The following is a 19217-nucleotide window of genomic DNA, read 5'->3' on the forward strand; positions in this document are numbered from 1 at the left end:
AATTATTTTTGAAAATTGTTTTCATAATGATATGCAAAAACCTACGTAAAAACCATAATTATAATCGGCCACATATCAAATCTACTAAATATGAAAAGTAAGTACATAATTATATTTGACTTAGATGCAAGGAGGAAAATGTCGCGATATTATCGCCGAAATATCGTGTGTCGAAGGGTATCGACACGATTTTTCTTGCAGAAATATCGGCCAGTCGATTTTTCGGGATAAATCTCGAGAAATCGGCAATTTATCGCGATATATCGGCGATTTTTCCTCGATATATCTTCTGGTCAACGCGGGTCAACGGAGTCAACACGCTACAGTGAAAGTCAAATGTGCTACAATGTCCCCGCTACAATCACCTCCCCAAACAAATTGCCAAATTGCTTCCGAGGGGATTTGAACCAGCCTTCTTGCCATTTGGGCTAACTCGCCCTTATGATATATATTGCATTAAACATATATATACTTAAAGTCCTTATATAAAGAAAATGTTAAAAAAATATTTTAAAGAGCAAATTAATTATAATTATTTTATAATTAAAAGCAAAATTTTCTTTTAATTAATTACCAAAAATATAAAAATTATATAATTTTCTTCATAATGTTTTTAATATCATTAATAATTAATTAAATATTAAAAAATTATATATATATATATATATATATATATATATATTATAATTTATTTTATATTGTTTAATACAATTGAATTAAATGGATCATATTTTAATATTAATATATATTTTAAAATTAGACATATTGTAATCAAATATCATAATATTATATGTAATTTAATAATAAATGTACACTTATAAAATTCATATTTTTATCGATGCATACAATATTATTATCAAATATGATAAATCATGTTATACATATATCAAAATTTTCAATAAAATAACTTTAAAATGTCTATTATACTTCTAATTATATTATTATGAGGTTTTCTTTACATTTTCATGAGTTTTAAACAATTTTAAGCACCAATATTTTTTTCCAAAATATCCACCGATATATCTCCGATATATCCAATATATCTCCGATATCTCCGATATATCCGTAAAATCGAAGTACCGATATATCCGTGATTACCGATATTTTCATCATTGCTTAGATGCAACCTTCTTCCAAATGACATACTTTAGTCAATACTTATATTTTTTCGTTTCACTTCTTTGATACAACACCTCATGGATTTATTGTTTAATTTATTTGTAATTATAAAACTATTTTTCATTTTTAATAAGACTTGAATTAATTTAATAAATATTATATAATTTGAATTTATAATTCTTTTTATAAAATCAAAGTATATTAAAAAAAAAACAATTTATCCGAAGAAAGTTTTTTATTTTTTATTTTTTAAAACCGATTTTAAAAATAACTAGCTAGACACCCTTATTTTGATAAAATACGAAATAAAAGTGTAAAAACAACATGGCCAAATAGGGGCTTAAATTTTATTTTTAAAACATTTTTTTACACTAAAGTGCATTTTAAAAACACCATCAAAACCAACTACAAGTTATGCTTCTTCCCGTAATAGAAATATTTTAGGCCAAAATAGAACCTCCCCAAATAAAGACCCTATACTAAACTCCTTTTCATTTTATTAATACAAAAGTGGGGAAAAAAGGTCTATGCTCACCTAAAAAACATGAATATTGTGAATTCACCATTTCTATAAGGAAGTTGAAAACTTCAAAATTTTATCAACAAATTCTCTAAAATCCTCAAAATATATAGGGCCTGTTTCACAAAGTTTTTTAAAATTTGTTTTTATAAATTGCTTTTAAAATATAGAATAAATAACAGTTTTTTAGATTTTTTGAAAAATAAGAGTGTTTGGTAAGATGTTTTTTTTTTTTTTTTTTTTTTTAAGAATTAAATAAAAAATAAAAAAATTGTTTAGATAAAAGAATTTGTATTGTTTTTAAAAACAATGTCTTACTTTTATGTTATAAAAATTTTATTAATTTAATTTATAATAATATGAAATGAAATTCAAGTTAAGTCTTATTAAAAAATACAAATTAAATCTATAATTATGCATGAGTTAAAGATAAATATATATTTTTTAAAACTATAAAATAAATTTTCTATTATAGTGAAACAAAAATTACTATAAAATAAAAATAATTTTAATATTCATTTTTAATACAAGTCAAATAAGTACTTTAATTAATTTTTTTTATCATGATTTCTTATGTTTTTTTTTTTTTCTAGAAATTATTTTAAGTAATATAACTAATTTTTTTTTTAATGTTTTATAAAAATAAGGATATTTGGCAAGTTGTTTTTATAAAAGGATTTTAAAAATAAATGGATTTTTTTTTTTTTTAAAAAAAGAACAAAATGATTTGTTTGAATAAATTGTTTTGATTTTGTAAAAACATTTTAAATTCAATTTATATAATATTAATTAATTAAATTAAATTGAAGTTTTATTGAAAATAAAAATAATTTTGTAATTAAAATTAGATTAAAAAATATATAGGTTTTAATAAATCGTAAATAGTAATATTATAATAAAATTATAAATTATATTTTTAACATAAAATATACTATTTATTACATATTAAAAAAAATATTTTATTATATTAATAATTTTATGGTATTAATGAGTTTATTATTTAAGTTTTAAATTATTTTTAAAAATTAATAAATTTGTTAACAAATGCAATGTACTAAATGTGGTTTAATTTGGAGTTAATTTGTTTAGGGAAAAAAATAAAAAATAAAAATCTTATGTAAAAGAGAAATAATAGAGTGTGTGTGTTTTTTTTTATTATTTTTAAAAATCAGTAAAAAGAACTTTTACTTATTGCCTAAAAATTATTCTCTATTTTATTTTATTTTTTAAATCTAGAAATAGATAACAATAATAAAAAAAATTAAAAAAGAAAAATGTTTTTTAAAACTCAGACTTATAATTGCTTTTGTTTCTCATTCGCACCCCTGGATTCCTGGATTCTAAACACAAAATTAAGTTGAATCGTCCATCTATCTTGTAAGCCAAGAATTCACATAGAAGAAATAATCGGAATTTGATTTGATATCAGATTTAGAGTGGCTCACTACTCATGCATTGTCCCACAATAGTAATGCTTTGGGCCGAGATAAACCCATTTGTGGGCCCAAATAAAACCCCTGGTTTGAAAACATCGATTTTACAGTGGCCCAAAAGATTATCTATGAGGGGAAGATAACTTGGAAGTCAAGCAAACACATTTATCGCTAACTTTTCTCTAATTATAAAATTATAACTTGGTCTTCTACACGTCTCACTTAAGAGGCGGAGCCACTTGGCACTACCTTTCCATATTGTAAAAGGAGAAGAAGCAGAAGGAGAAGATTCTTATGCCATTCCACACACCATGGCTAGTACTGCTATGCTGCTTGGCCCGCCGGCTCTCCGCCATCCTAATTCTCCCGCCGGCACTGTCTTTGAAGATGGGGTCATTCTAACGGATTCCCTGATCGTCCGCACCAGTAATCTGGAGCTTTCTGAAAAACCGCCACTGGAATCCCTGGCGTAGTGCTCTGTCAGTGGGGATATTGCTATGGATTGTTTGGATTCCCAAGCCCACAATCTTCATCTTCCCGGGAAACCGCCGATGGGCTTAACGGAAAACAAGTCTCCGACCTTTTTGTCTTCCGGGAACCCGTGCTTGGACTTCTTCTTCCATGTGGTTCCCGATACGTCGTCTGATGATCTGATCCGACGGTTTGAGTTGGCTTGGGAATTCAATCCGCTGACGACGTTAAAACTGATATGCAACTTGAGAGAGGTGAGAGGCACCGGAAAATCTGACAAAGAGGGTTTCTACACGGCGGTTCTCTGGCTCCACGACCACCATCCCAAAACCCTAGCCTGCAATGCTAGGGTGTTGGCCAGCTTCGGTTATTTCAAGGATTTTCTCGAGATTCTCTACCGGCTTCTGGAGGGCCCTAAAATTCGAAGAATCGAAAAGAAAGACTGGCTGGATCGAAAAGGAAGGAAGAAAAATTCCCGGAAAAGGAACTCAATATTCAAGCGAGAAAATAGGCCTGGAGTTGAATTTCCTGTAGAAGAGAAGGATGTGGAGTATATGGTGGAAGAATTTGTGGATAAAGAAAAGGCTAGGGTACTGAGAAAGGAGAGAGAACTTGCTCTTGCCAAAAGAGCCCTGCACAAGTATTCTACTGATTCTAATTATCAGTTCTTACATGATCAGATTTCAGATTTATTTGCTGAACTTCTGAAATCTGATATTCAGTATTTAAACTCCGGTGAGCTTTACAAGATTAGTCTCGCATCCAAATGGTGTCCCACAATTGATTCTTCTTATGATAAATCCACCTTGATATGTGAAAATATTGCTCGAAAGGTTTATTCTCGCGAGGAATATATATCCAGAATACCAAGGAATTGAGGAGGCTCACTATGTTAATAGAGTCAGGGATAGGTTGAGAAAACAAGTACTTGTTCCATTACGTAAGGCCCTGGAGTTGCCAGAGGTTTTCATGTGTTCGAACCAGTGGGGATCACTTCCCTACAACCGTGTGGCTTCAGTGGCCATGAAATCATACAAGAGCCTCTTCTCAAAACATGATACAGAGCGGTTTGGTGTGTATCTTGAGAAAGTGCAAACTGGGAAGGCTAAGATTGCAGCTGGTGCATTACTTCCCCATGAGATTATAGCTTCATTGAATGAGGAGGATGGCGAGAAAGTTGCAGAGCTTCAGTGGGCGAGAATGGTGGAAGATTTATCAAAGAATGGGAGGCTCACAAATTGCAGTGCGGTATGTGACGTATCAGGAAGTATGAGTGGAACTCCAATGAAGGTGTGTGTGGCTCTGGGGCTGTTAGTTTCAGAGCTCAGTGAAGATCCATGGAAAGGTAATGTAATTACTTTCAGTGCAAGTCCTGAGCTTCACAAGATCCAAGGAGACAGCCTTGTATCCAAGACTGAATTTGTGAGGATGATGGAATGGGGTGCGAACACTGATTTTCAGAAAGTTTTTGACAGAATCTTACAAGTAGCAGTGGAGGGAAATCTGAGTGAAGATCAAATGATAAAGAGGGTTTTCGTTTTCACTGATATGGAGTTTGATGAAGCTTGTGGGAGGTATAACTATTGTGAATATGACTATGATATGGAGGAAATTGATGAGAGTCAGAAGGCATCTCAGAAGTGGGAGACAGATTATGAAGTGATACAGCGGAAATTCCAGGACAAAGGATATGGAAAAGTTCCGGAGATAGTGTTTTGGAACCTTAGAAACTCATCAGAGACTCCAGTGATGGCCACAGAGAACGGGGTGGCCTTAGTAAGCGGGTTTTCGAAGAATCTGTTAGACCTTGTTTTTGGAAGGAGGTGGAATTCTGACCCCTCAGGATGTGATGGAATTAGCCATCTCTGGTGAAGATTACAAGAAACTTGTTCTATTTGATTAAGATATCAAGAGATTTATCAATAATAATATGTTTTTTTTTTTCTATGTGAAATACATGTAATATTAACTATGGAGTTATCAAAGTTCTGGAAATTTAATTATTTCTTCTTTTCAAGTTTTGTTTGTCTTTGTTAGGAATTCCCCTTGGGCGGACCCAGCTGGGGACTTGGATTGAGGAAGTAAGGAGGCGAAATTGTGTTCTTCTATGGACAGAGAAAAAAGATAAAAATAAAAAATAAAAAAGGAGGTTATTTGCATTTGGATGTCATGTGGTTTCAGGGTACAACTACAAGTTCGAAATTGTACATAATGTGAAAATTCCTGTGTGGAGAACAGCATAAATATGTATCTCAGTGTGTTTTGTTTGAGCTAATTGGCAAATTCGCTTTAAACATGGTCACATGGATGCATATTTATTTGTGAAATGATAGTAGTCGATTACTTGGTCAGTAAGGTTTGTATCTCTAACTCCAACATCTTATTGTAGTCTTTTAAAATGTCAAAAGTTTAATGCTAGCTTGAGAAATTTTGGAATGGAGACATTCTAAACAAAGTTAATAATCCATGAGACTTGGTAAAACCGATCAGATGATGCTTACGTACATGAATGCCTTCTTTAAGCCGTATCCTATTTTCATTGAATGAGACGTGCCATCTAGTTTTGTTCTTGTCTTGATTGGATCATGATCCCGGGAATTGATTACTGTTCTGAATTTGCGAATGTTCAAGGTATTAGAGAAAGTTAATATTATCGTTAATTTACATATTAGTATTTATCTAGTTATTATATATTAGTTTGAATTATAATATAATATAGAATTTGAATCAAGTTTACTATTAGTTTGAATTACAATAGGAAATAAAGTTTGAATTATAGTATAACTCAAATATATTTGTATATAAATATCCATCTTTATCAATGAGAATAGTAAACCATATTTTTCTCTATCTTCTTCTTTCTCTATATATATGGTATCAAAGCCTCCAAATCCTAAACCTAGTCTCAACTTAGAGCAAATTTAGGGTGCAGGGTTTAGGCCCCGCCTCCCCCAACCCTTACCACAAATGGTAGTGACCTTGTTATGCCTATGTATTGTCAATGCCTCATTTTCTATGGTCTTCAATACAATATCTAGTTTCAATGTCTCTTTCCTTACTATCTCCAATGCAATATATTGATTTCAATATCTCTTTACAACCAAGAGCTCCAAATTTTCCTGGTTCAAATCTACCATAATTTTTATTCTCCTTTGCTTTTTACCAATATTAGTTCCCCTAATTTAATATATATCTCTTTATTACCTTCAACTCTACCTCTCTCTTTCTTTAAAAGCTTCCTCAAAGATTTGATTGCTTTCTTGCATGTTTTGGGAAAACAAACATGCTCATATTCTATTACCTCTACTTGAGATCTGCCTTATACTCTACCTTCTTCTTTACCTCCTATATCATCTACTACATTAGCTTCAAAAACATTATTTAGTTTGATGCTAAATAAGGCTCCTAATCCTACCCTTCCTTCAACTAACTTTCTTTTACAAGTCCCTCAAAGTTTTTTTTTTTTTTTTTTTGGAAATTTGGCTTAGAAAGATTTCATTACTCTTACCTAATCTTTCAACCATCAAGTCGAATCCACTTATCTCTTGAATCCAAGGAGACTACCCTCCACAAAAACAAGGAGATTGACCCCCACAATAACAAAGAGATTGTCCTCCATAGAAACAAAGAGAGCTTCCTTCATGGAAGCCGAATACATCGCAATCTATTTTCTTTCTCTCAAGATCAAATCTCCAATCGGAGCTCCATCTTGTGGGGATATATTAGAAAAAGTTAATATTATCCTTAATTTACATATTAGTATTTATCTATATTATATATTGAATTAGAATAGAATATAGAATTTGAATTAAGTTTACTATTAGTTTAAATTACAATAGGAAATAGAGTTTGAATTATAGTAGAACTCAAATATATTTATATATAAATATCCATCATTATCAATGAGAATAGTATTCCATATTTTTCTCTTTCCCTGAGGCTTCAGAATGTGATCTTGAACATTTGATCTTTTGGATTCTTCTTGTTTCGGTGGTTTAATATAATGGAATGTTTAATTATAGCCTACTTTATCACCATGGATGTGCTCCTGCAGATTTCTTGAGGGTGATGGTTATTTTGTCATGTTTCTTGAATGGTTTGCATCAGCTGCCTGAGCTGTTGTTGCTGGTCACTTTTGCAACCAGGGAAAGAATCATGGCTTTGGAGAAGCCAGCTTCTGTTTTTGTTGCCCAGCTGTTAGTTCACTAAGATTGGGGGTCCTAACATGTATGTATAATCATAAGCAAGGAAATTTTATGTCTTACGCTAGATAGGTACCATGATATGATGTTTGATTGATTTATTAACTCTACCTGTTTCAAAAGGCATCAACATTAATTTTACCCTTTTAACACATTGGATTGTTTGACCTTACGAGATTTTCTATTTCTGTACTATTTGAACTGCAATCGTTATGGTCCTTAGGTCTCTAAACCTTCGTTTAAAATAAAAGTAAGGAGCACACATAGTAAAAGTTAATTTTGGGTAACTTTTAAAACAAAGAGAAAAGTAAAAGTTGTTTTTGAGAAAAACATATAGAAATTGAAAGATTTTTTATTTTGAGAAAAAAAAGTCATAGAAAAGAAATAATATCCCCATATAAGTAGATATGATCTATCCGAAGTGTAGCTACTCTCCTGGATTTATTCTAACATTTTAAAATTTTTCTCAATGGGCAAAGGAATATCAAATCAAGCTTGAGTAGGATTAATTTCTTAATTTTTAAAATAACTTATAATTAAAATTTTTTGGTGTTTTCTTTTTTGGACAATTTTTTATGAAGACTCTGAATCATGCAAGAGATATGGTTATTTTAAAAAAAAAAATAATTTAAAACTCAAATACATAATCAATGTCACAAATTTATAAACAAAAGGTTTTTAAAAAATACTATTATTTCCCCTCTACACATAATTTTACTTTTCCGATTTATTTATTTTTGTTGGAAAACAGTCTTCAAATCAAGTAAAATTAATATGTTAAATTTGTTAAACAAATAAATTTTAAAATACAATTTGGAACTCAAAAATCAATTCAAGTAATGCTAAAATTCAAAAAATCAAATTTGGAATAAAATGACTTTGTAAATTTTTTTACTAAACAAATGAATTTTAAATCAAGTGAGATTTAATACATTGGATTTTTATGAGAATAGTAATTTTAAAAATTAATTTGGAACTCAAAAATAGACACAATAAATACCAAAAATCAATGAACCAAAATTGGTTTGGAATAACTCCATAATTTTTTATTTATTTATATATTTATTTTTTTGTGCACACGAATTTCTTACTAAGCATATTGCTTCCAAATTGAGAAAAATTTACTATTTAGATTTTTTTAATGAGTTTAATGGTATTTAAAAATAATTCAAAAATTCGAAAATTGACTAATTTAATATTATAAATTCATAAACCAAGACTAATTCAAAATGCATTGGGGGCTAAGGGGGTTGAAATTAATGCTCCATTTGGTTGTGGCCACCAATTGGCAATGGCCACCAATCAACCAATCAAGGTGGCTAAGGGGGTTGAAAATAGGGACAATGGGGTGGGTTTGGGACAGGACACTCATATCCCATTCCCATCCCAATTACACAGTTATTTCCCATCCTTATTCCAAACTTGTGTTGGGGCAAGTTGATTTGTTCCCATCTTTGTTAACGAAATGACTAATAACCTCATCCTCTCCTTGTCTTAGATGTACATTTTCTCAAATTTGGTCAGGTATGATTGATTCAAGCCCTAACCTTAATTGGTAATGAGTGGATACCACACCTAATTGCATTCTTCTTTCGTTGCAAAATAATGAGATTATAATAATCTAGCAAATAAGAAAAAATAGTATGGAAGTTCAAATTAACACCATAACTATCAATAATTTTAAGCTTATAGATGACTTAAATGATTGAAAACTAATGCAAAATACTAAAAAAAAAAAAAATCATCTAAAGAATTCACAAGAGAATAGAACGAACAAAACCAAATAGGAACATGGGTCAACATTAGTTACAGATTTTGATCCCTTTCAAGGCCAATCTTTGAACCAAGACTTCATCAAATCTACTACTTCAAAGGCTTTTGTGTTCTTCTTGAGTTGTACTCTGGAACAAAGACTTCGAGGTGATGCTTTAGATGATTGCATTACACATATTTAGGGTAGGGAGATTGGAGAAGCTTGAAGATGCCAACGATGGGTACAATTGAGTGGTCAATAAGAACAATGTGGCCTATGACTAGTTTGATGTCATGGTATAGGAGTTTTGGGCATTGAGGTGAAAGCAAGAGCAACATGGAATTGATTTCAAAGTCTTTCAATTAGTGTAAAGGAGGAAGAAGAAGTGGTATTGATCCTAGAAATAGTGTTTTAGGTGTTGCATTAGAGGAAAAGAAAAAGAAAAAGAAGGAACCATTGGAATTAGTACGAGTGTGAAGAGAGAAGTGTATACATAAGGGGAAGTAAAAGCAAAGTTCTAAAAATTTATTTTTTTATTGGTGGTGTATGGTTGCATGATTATCCCTATAAATAATAGGAGTTTTTTGGTGTTCTACTAGTAGTTGAAGGATAATTTCATAAGATAATATTTAGAGCGGGGTGGGGTGAGTTGTGACAAAATCCATACCCGTCCCAAACATTGGTTCAGGTTTTTAAAATATTTTCAAACTTATCATATACCCAATTTTATATTTCATACTTGTCCTAATAGAGACAGGTTAGTCAGGGTTACTTGAGTAGCCTACAAAACTATCATCCCTAGTTGAAATGCTCTTTTTGGCAGTGGCAGCTAGAAGCTCGATCGATTGACCTACAAGACTAGTTGTCATCATTTTAAAAAGAGTTTTGGCTTTGGTTGTGAGTGCAATTGAATCTAAACTAACATTTCCTTAATGCATCTACTTCAATCCTAAACTTCTTACTTAAGCCTCAATTGTTGTTAAGATTTTGGAAAACCCATTTCCTTAAATTGTAAATTTAAGAAAAAAAAAATTAAAAGTGAGACATTTCTTGATTGAATGTTGTTAAAGGTCCCTTGGAATTAAGACTTGGTTGAAGCCTTGGAAGATTAGCAGAACTCTCAACTTATGTTTGAACCTTGAGGAGAGTGGACGTAGGCCAAAATTTTGTCAAACCATTATACAAATTGAGTTTGAATTCTCATTTCTTGATTTCTTATTTATTTGCTTTTTCTTATTATTACTTGAATTGTCATTTGCATTCATTAATGTTAAAATTGGTTATAATTAGCCAACACTAATTCTCTTTCCCCTTCCCTTAATTTCTTGGGTGTAAACCTAGGTTGGATTAACTAGATTTTATCAAATCTATTAAGATGGTAAAAGAATAATTATTCTTAACATACATAAGATCATCTTCAATCAAATGACTCATTGGCTGATATGTTGAATTTGCTTATTACTTGCAACTCAAAATTGTGTTCTAGTTGATATGTCAAGTCCTGAGTGTATGGACATTAAATTTGTAGTACGTGATGAGTATTTAGATGGTCCAATTCCAAGAAAGTGATTGAAAACTAGTTCAAGAAAGGTGCAAAAGGGAATTGTTTTGGTATTTTCGTTTTTATTCTTGAAGGTGGCAGAGCTAAAATTTGAGAAATCAAGCAAAACATACTGAAATTACATTGAAAGAAAGAAAATGGGAGTTAATGTCTTGCAGTACATGATAAGGACTTCATGCATGTAGTGTGACCCATGTCTTGGACTGATGCCACACTCACGGTTACACTTATACCCTTAGTTCTCTCTTTACTACCTTAGCTAACCTAGATCAGGTTATGAGATAGGCACCTCACCACACCATTACTTGCCCATTAATTAGTGACATTTTCAAGCAATGAGGTAACATGGTGACACCAAGAGGGTATATTCCTCACCCCCAACAAGCCTAGACCTGGTCTAAAAAAAATGGAGAAAAATGACGTGTTGTTATGCAGAAATATAGCAACCATGCCTTCCTCATTACTTAGATTCAGAATGTGAAGGTGAAATTGAGAAACAGAAACTCTTGAAACCAAAATGAAAATTGATACTTTTACGAAGAATTACAACAACATTAGAGGAAGACTACATTCTTCCTCTTTATTCCTACATTTCTACACTACTTCTACTCCACTCCATATTTCTACATACATCTTTAATCAGTCTTCCCTCCTTTATATAGAGCCATCTTCACACAAATTCCGCAAGGTAGAAAAGAGGAATGAAACTTGGAGCAAGGTTCGACTACTGGCTGTAGCTTGTCAAGGCTGAAAGTGAACTTTTTTTCTTGGCTTTTCTGGGCATAGGTAGTAACTTGTAGGTTCCTTTTTGGAATGAAAATGGTACGGCTAGAACATGTGGCACTCTCTTGTTGGATGATGTGTCAAGCATGTGGCAGCCATCTAGTGGAGATTATGTCAATTTTGGGATGGAGAGTTGGCATCCAATTGCAAAGAAATATGACATCTACCAACATGCAATGTCAACCTATGTAGATCATATGAAGATAGAGAGGAAAAATATAGAAATGGATATATAACTAGAACTAGCTTTTTATTAAATGAGACGGAGAGCCAACAATGAAGGAAAATCAAAATTTTTGGCTCATATCAAAGAATTCACATTGTGTTACCCTAGGTTTTCTTAAAACTTACTTTTATGATAATAAAAAATCATTATTGTTTAATCCTTTGTTTTAAACGCATGTTTAGCAGGTTGTAAAATGTAAATATCTTTCGAAATTCAAATATGAAGATATGACATCATTTCAAGCAATATAGTCTCTAGGAATTAATGTAAAGCTAAATTAAGGTGCAATTAAGTTAGTTCAATGCATTATTTTAAGAAACTTGACCTATCAAAACCTTGTCTTACTTCAAAGCCTCTTTTTCTTTTCTTCCAACTAACATTTTAATAAGTGATCGCAAAAGTACAAAATTAGATGAAATCCATTTCAATGGTTAAAATGATCAAATTCAAACTTTTTCTAAGTATCTTTTAAAAGCATCAATATTGAAAGACAATTTTATATTTAGTCAAAGCTTGGACAGAGCCAAAAAGCACACAAAAATTTATATTTTCTAGCTCTCTACCTTGGATGGTCTCTTGATCCTACTTGGAGATGTGCATAAATAAAAGGATTTGAAAATGACAATTGACTAAGTATGTAGTCAATCAATTACTCATTGATTGACTAGTTGATCAATTAACTTTGCAACATCATATGCAATCCTAATAGCTAGTCATCTAATCAACTAGGTAGTAAATCAATAGGCCAAAAATATGTTTATAATGACTATTTTGTACAAAAACCACTTATATAGTTAAATATAATGCATTTCATTTATAAATCTTCTAATTCTTGAATAACAATCCTATCATCCTTTGAAAGTTTTTATTACACCTTTTCTACATTTGTTCTAAAACTTATACATCACCCTTAATTGTACCATGAGAACCTAGCATTTTTTTTTTTTTTTTTGTATTTCATCAAAGTTAGCTCTTGTACTCATTGTTGTATTATTTTTATTGTAACTTAGAGAGCGAGTGTTTTCAAGTGAGTGAAATTGACTTGTAAATATTGTAAAGATTCATTGATATGTATCTCAAACTAGGTGTACAAGTTGAAACATTTGCTAGTAGATTTTCTCAAGATTTAGAATGAGCTTAAGGCTATCGAATTAGGTGGGGTTGCGCCAAACCATATCACATCGTTGTTTGCACCTTTTTTTTCACTCTCTTTTACTTAGTTGCTCTATATATATTGTCTAGCAATATCCTAAAGGCTTGATGGGCTAGGGAGCATCCCTCTGAATGAAAAATTTTCATTCAATTCTTAGTTGTATTACGCATATATAAAATGCCTCATTGTTTTAATGGTATTCAGTCGTGGCACCACAGATATGGACATCTAAATTTTAAAAGTTTGAAACTTTTAGCTAAAGAAAATATGGTGCTTTGCCTTTTTGGAAAGCATGTTGATGAAATCCATGAGAATTGTATACTTGGAGAGCAACATCGAGATAACTTTTTTTTTTTCTTTTTTTATAATGCATTGTTTGTCCAAATTCCGTACAAATTAGGCCACCACATGTTCATAATTCTCCCTTCTTGAATTTGAAAACTCGGACAATTTGACAATGCGACACCTAAGTCCGGTTTTTAAATGCTAAAGTGAAAGGGCAGGTATGGACCATTGAAATGTGATAACAACTTTTGGCCTTTTCCTTTTCTCTGTAGCCATGTTGTCTCTTTTTAATTTCTTTTGCATGATTTTCTTACCTAAACAGAATCATAGACTTGTTTAATCTCTAAGTGGGATTTCATCCACCTTAAGCTACTGTATTATATCTCGGTGGAGGACAACCGACATAGAGCACATGCAAGTGGGTATATGGGACATGAAATATCTTCTTATAAAGCTTGTTTTGCAGTTAAATTAATTGGATAAGTAGACACTGGCGTTTCTAAATTTCCCACCTAAGATAATGACCTTATCCTTGACTGCTAGATACACAAACAATTATACCTTCAAAATCTACTGTGAAGTGCTTCATGTATGTGTGAAGTATTAGAAATTTCTTTCTTGGCAACTTGTTTTTTTCTTTGCGGTCTACTGATAGGTTTGACTAAAATTATATTCCCTGTCCTGCTAATTAATTTTCACGTGCATGCTCAAAAGAAGAGTATGACCTTAGTGCACCAAAATCACTTTCAATAATTTGTGATAAGTTTTTTTGCATGACATTAACCTTATTCATTTAGATAATGTTTAGTTCTCATAAATATTAAGAAAATGAAAATAAATATTAAGAAAAATATTCTTATATTTGATTGTATTATGAAAAATATCATAAAAAATCAAATATAATTAAAATTAATTAATAATTTATATATTTTAAAATTATTTAATTTTTATATTAAAGATATAATATAAATGAAATGAGTTTTAAGTATTATATAAAAATGATTTATTTATTTATTTATATATATATATATATATATATTTAGTTTTTCTCTTTATTTTATTTTCCTTATGTTTTCCTCACATTTTCCGGAATCAAAGATAGGGAAATCCACAATTACCTTCAACTGAGTAGATTCTATTGTTTTAGCAATGTTAGGCTGCTAACTTGTGGTGGTACGAACCAAATGATCCATGTTAATCTTGGCTTGATTTAATTTGGCTCTATCTCAGAGAACTCAAGGATCACGTCAACTCTGGTTTCTACTATTCAGGTCCATTCCCAGATGAACTGGTTCAAATTTGAGAAAATGGTAACAGACCTTTAGTGATATTGGTTTGGAGCCAGTTGCCAAACCTGCCCTGAGCTTTACCACTAATGTCAAGGGACAAAGCCATTTGAACAAAAACAATAGCTTCAAGAGACTGAATCGTGGATGAAATCTGATCCACATTTCTTCTCATTTTGGGAAAAAATGAGGACTTAACCACAAAGATTCTACTGCCTCATAGTGCTTTTCCTGATCTAAGGTTGGCTCGTTTCCCAAATTGTGAGGTGCACGTGCCACTCTCACGCTCAGGAGTGTATCCACGTGGTGGACATAAGATGGTGGCTTAATATCTGGTGTCGGTGGCTTTACTTTACTAGGAGAGTAGTGTGTCTTCATCTCATTCACTGCCAGAGGGTGGCGTAAGCAGTGACGCTAAGGTGGGGCACAGTCAATATCATTTGCATTTGACCATTATAATTTTCTCCCGGCTTTAAAGTAACCTTATCGTGATAATGGATTACTAGCACTAGTTCAGATGACAGTCATGTTAAATTCGGACCATGTTTGTGTCACATTATCAGCAACCATGTGCTTGTGGTTCATGCTATCTGCAACTAAACTTGATATATAACCAGGTGAACTTCAATCTAAATTCTGGAAGTACTCATGTGATAGATGGTGCCTGTCTGCAGTGAGTGTATCTATAAGAGGGAAGGCTTGGCAAATGTTCAGTTTTCTGGGAATTCAACAGGGATCTAAAATAGATTGTTTTCTTTGCTGATTTCAATGGTTGAAATTTGAGAAGATTGTGTCCACATAACACAACTATTACTGGTCCTTCTGTTGCAATTTATCCTCTAAGGCTCTAACATGTCTTCCAATTCCCACTTCCCACTTCCCTGTTACTCCAGGAAAGCTGTTTCTGTCATTGTGAAGAAGAAAAGAGACTGTACATATCGATGCTTTTAAGTGGACTGGAGAATTCATATCAGGTGGTCTGCAGCCATACATGCCACTTTGTGAAGGTTGGAACAGTCAATCACTAGGCTATATTAGTGGGGCCCAGCCACTTCAATCAAGGACAAGTCTTCATACTTAAAGTCAAATTCTGCCTTTAGTCTCATTATAAATTGCTGTTTAAATATCAAGCAAACATTTGTTTAATGCGATTAAGACAGCACTAACTCAATACTTGTTCTATTTTTGGATGCAAATGCTTGATAGTTTCATCATTGGAGGGGATAAAGGTGCATTCATGATTATGAATACTTGTAGTTATATTTTCATTCTCTTTTTTCTCAATGGGACTTGTTGGCACAATTTTGCTGTTCAGAAACCTACCTCTCCATGGAAAATCAGTTGTGATTGATATTACTGGATATATTCAAGAAAGCTAAATGTAGATAGCACAAAATATTATCGACATAAATAGCATTAACAGCGTACGTATGTCTCAATGCTCATCAGCTATAAGCAAGGGGCAAACACTTACTATGAGCAACTTACGTCAAAATTCCGGAATAGGACATAGAAGTGACAGGTCAGTAAATATAGAACACTGCATATGAGTCACAAGAAAGGAAATTACGGGTACATAGCAGCTCTTATTTTACATCCTACTCATACTGATCAAAGTCACTCAGTTGGGATGGGTGGGAGTGGGAGGTTTGTGGGGTGGCTTGTGCGGAGGAGTTGGCAGCTTCTTTCCAGGACCTGGTTGCTTCTCTGCTGGAGTTGAAGGAGGCTTAATCTTCCGAGGTGGCTTGTATGAGTCTTCAGCATTCTCAGCAGGAGGGTGACCAGGGTTGTGACCACAATGTGGTGGCTTCTCTCCCTTAGGTGGTTTGCCAACTGGGGTTGGTGGCTTGTGTTCCGGAAGTGGCTTCTCTTTGTGTTCAGGAGGTGGCTTCTCCACTGGAGGCTTGTGTTCAGGAGGTGGCTTCTCCACCGGAGGCTTGTGTTCAGGAGGTGGCTTCTCCACCGGAGGCTTGTGTTCAGGAGGTGGCTTCTCCACCGGAGGCTTATGCTCTGGTGGTGGCTTCTCCACCGGAGGCTTATGCTCTGGTGGTGGCTTCTCCACCGGAGGCTTATGCAATGGTGGTGGCTTCTCCACCGGAGGCTTGTGTTCAGGAGGTGGCTTCTCTACCGGAGGCTTATGCTCTGGTGGTGGCTTCTCCACCGGAGGCTTATGCTCTGGTGGTGGCTTCTCCACCGGAGGCTTGTGTTCAGGAGGTGGCTTCTCCACCGGAGGCTTGTGTTCAGGAGGTGGCTTCTCCACCGGAGGCTTGTGCTCTGGTGGTGGCTTCTCCACCGGAGGCTTATGCTCTGGTGGTGGCTTCTCCACCGGAGGCTTGTGTTCAGGAGGTGGCTTCTCCACCGGAGGCTTATGCTCTGGTGGTGGCTTCTCCACCGGAGGCTTGTGTTCAGGAGGTGGCTTCTCCACCGGAGGCTTATGCTCTGGTGGTGGCTTCTCCACAGGAGGCTTGTGTTCAGGAGGTGGCTTCTCCACCGGAGGCTTATGCTCTGGTGGTGGCTTCTCGAATGGGGGATGCGTAGGGTAATCAGCTAGTGAGGGGGCGGTGAGAACCACCAGGCCAAGCAACACTACTAGCAAGTATGTAGGAGACATCTTTGGGTTTGGGCTCAGATGGTGCAAAACTAGGAGAATTGGCTAGCCTTTTATAGCGGATCGTACCCAATAATGAAATGACACGTGTCATTATGACCCATGTGTCATGTGGTCGATTTGGGTCCTACAGTGTTGAAAACTTCGACATCCACTTTTTTGGCCTTTTGCTTTCTCTACAGTCGCCTTGCTTTTTCCCTCTTTTCTTTTGTTTTCCTCCTGCCCCATTCTATCAACTAATCACAATTATGTAGTTGTTTAATTCTTAAATGAGATATTATCCGTCAATCATATTATCTTTTATCAAGAGAGAACGGAGTGAAAAGTGGCAATCCAAAGAAAGAAGATCCATAATGCAGCTGTAATTTTATCGTTTACTTTTATCTCTAGGACCACTGCATTTTTGTTGAGAGGTGCAATAATACACGTCTTTATCTGCCATTCAATGTTTACAGTAAAGAGAGGGCACAAAACTCTTCACTGCTCTGCATGTGCCCCAAAAATGCAATTGGACAAATTATGATTTGCATGCTAAAAAGAGGCAAATGAGGTTAATTAGCACCAAAATTATTTTGTTTTCTGGACACCCCGGGGCCCTTTGGTTGGTTTGGGGGTCAGAAAATGAACATCATAGGGGGTTTTTCCCTAATGTGCATTTGCATTTGTATCTGATGGCTTTAACTCGCCTTGTTACTACAAAGAAATTGTCACAGATAGGAACTTATTCCAGGCTGAGTATCTCCGCATGGACCCTATAAAAGAAGACAAGTCATAATGAACATCTAACCTTTGTTCAATTTGATTCAATGCCCCTATTGTGTCCATCTCACAAATCTGAATTATTATATCCATTGAATACATAAATTAATGAAGAAAATATGAAACCCAAGATACATCTCTGCACAACCTCAACCCTGGTTGCTATGTTTCACTTCTATTCACATGAGGATATTGATTACGGAATAAGGAAACCTAGCAAGGGTTTACTCGGCTCTGGTTTGATGCTAATTGCCAAACTTGCAACAAGCCCTGAGTTTGACACCTAATCGATGGGCGAATTAAAAGTCTCCTCCAAACATATATTCCACAGCTTGAAGCTCACAGAAGATGCTATACAGGCAGGGAAAAACCTTCAGAGTTAGCTACCAAAGATAATTATCAAGGAGATATCACCAAGAGAATTCCATGGAGTCTGAATCAAAGACAAATTGCTCGCTCGTGGGGGTTCTTACTTAATTTCTTTTGGGTATAACTCACTGAGGGCACTGGCTTTGTTATTTGCATTTCGCATTTAGAGTTCTGTTCTGGAAGGTTTGTTCTGGAAACATATAAAAGGAGCATCATTTTGTTCTAGGGTAACCCATAGTTGTGAGTGGGTCCATTTGCATGCTACTTAGTTGAAAAGTTGGACAATTTGCTCCGACGCCTACCTCCTGGATTCCATGCTCGGATAAAGCAAGAATAATAAAATATTTATAATTTACAAATGGGGGAAAGAAAAAAATGTCAACAACAAACTAGGAAAAAAGAGTAGTAAAATTTATGCCACATGCTATTGATAGAAGGGGCATGTATTAGATCCATCACCATTTGGTAAGATTTTAGTATTATATTTTTCAAGGTTCATTATTTGAGGGTGTGTTCTTCATCTCTGTTGCATTGCTTCTTACTAGGCCCACTGAGGTGGGTTCTTCACCTTTTGTATATTCTCTGCACTAGATCAATGAGAAAGGGGGAATTTTGGTGAATTTGCAGCCGTTGGATGATTGATTCTAGGCTCAGTCCACCAATGATGCTCTCTTCACTCTTTCTCATCT

The 19217-nt window shown here is 33.9% G+C and overlaps 2 protein-coding genes across 2 annotated transcripts; one reads left to right on the forward strand and one right to left on the reverse strand.

Annotated features, from left to right (window-relative positions):
- The first annotated feature begins 3140 nt into the window (after positions 1-3140).
- On the forward strand, positions 3141-5546 carry LOC100251179 (uncharacterized). The gene is given in 3 exon segments (XM_010651769.3): positions 3141-4397; positions 4399-5346; positions 5348-5546. Coding segments are annotated over 3 exon segments (1875 nt in total). The 5' UTR covers positions 3141-3569; the 3' UTR covers positions 5447-5546.
- A 10609-nt stretch (positions 5547-16155) lies between these two features.
- Positions 16156-17422, reverse strand: LOC109122625 (repetitive proline-rich cell wall protein 2). Its single transcript, XM_019219902.2, has one exon. It carries the CDS (start codon positions 17401-17403, stop codon positions 16414-16416), a length of 990 nt encoding a protein of 329 aa, XP_019075447.1. The 5' UTR covers positions 17404-17422; the 3' UTR covers positions 16156-16413.
- Positions 17423-19217: the final 1795 nt, after the last annotated feature.

The sequence above is a fragment of the Vitis vinifera genome, chromosome 5 (assembly GCF_030704535.1).
Source record: "Vitis vinifera cultivar Pinot Noir 40024 chromosome 5, ASM3070453v1".
Taxonomy (NCBI): domain Eukaryota; kingdom Viridiplantae; phylum Streptophyta; class Magnoliopsida; order Vitales; family Vitaceae; genus Vitis; species Vitis vinifera.

Bases quoted from the DNA above. Each gene is read 5' to 3' on its own strand.
- LOC109122625 (XM_019219902.2), bottom strand. From the start codon at position 17,403: ATGTCTCCTACATACTTGCTAGTAGTGTTGCTTGGCCTGGTGGTTCTC.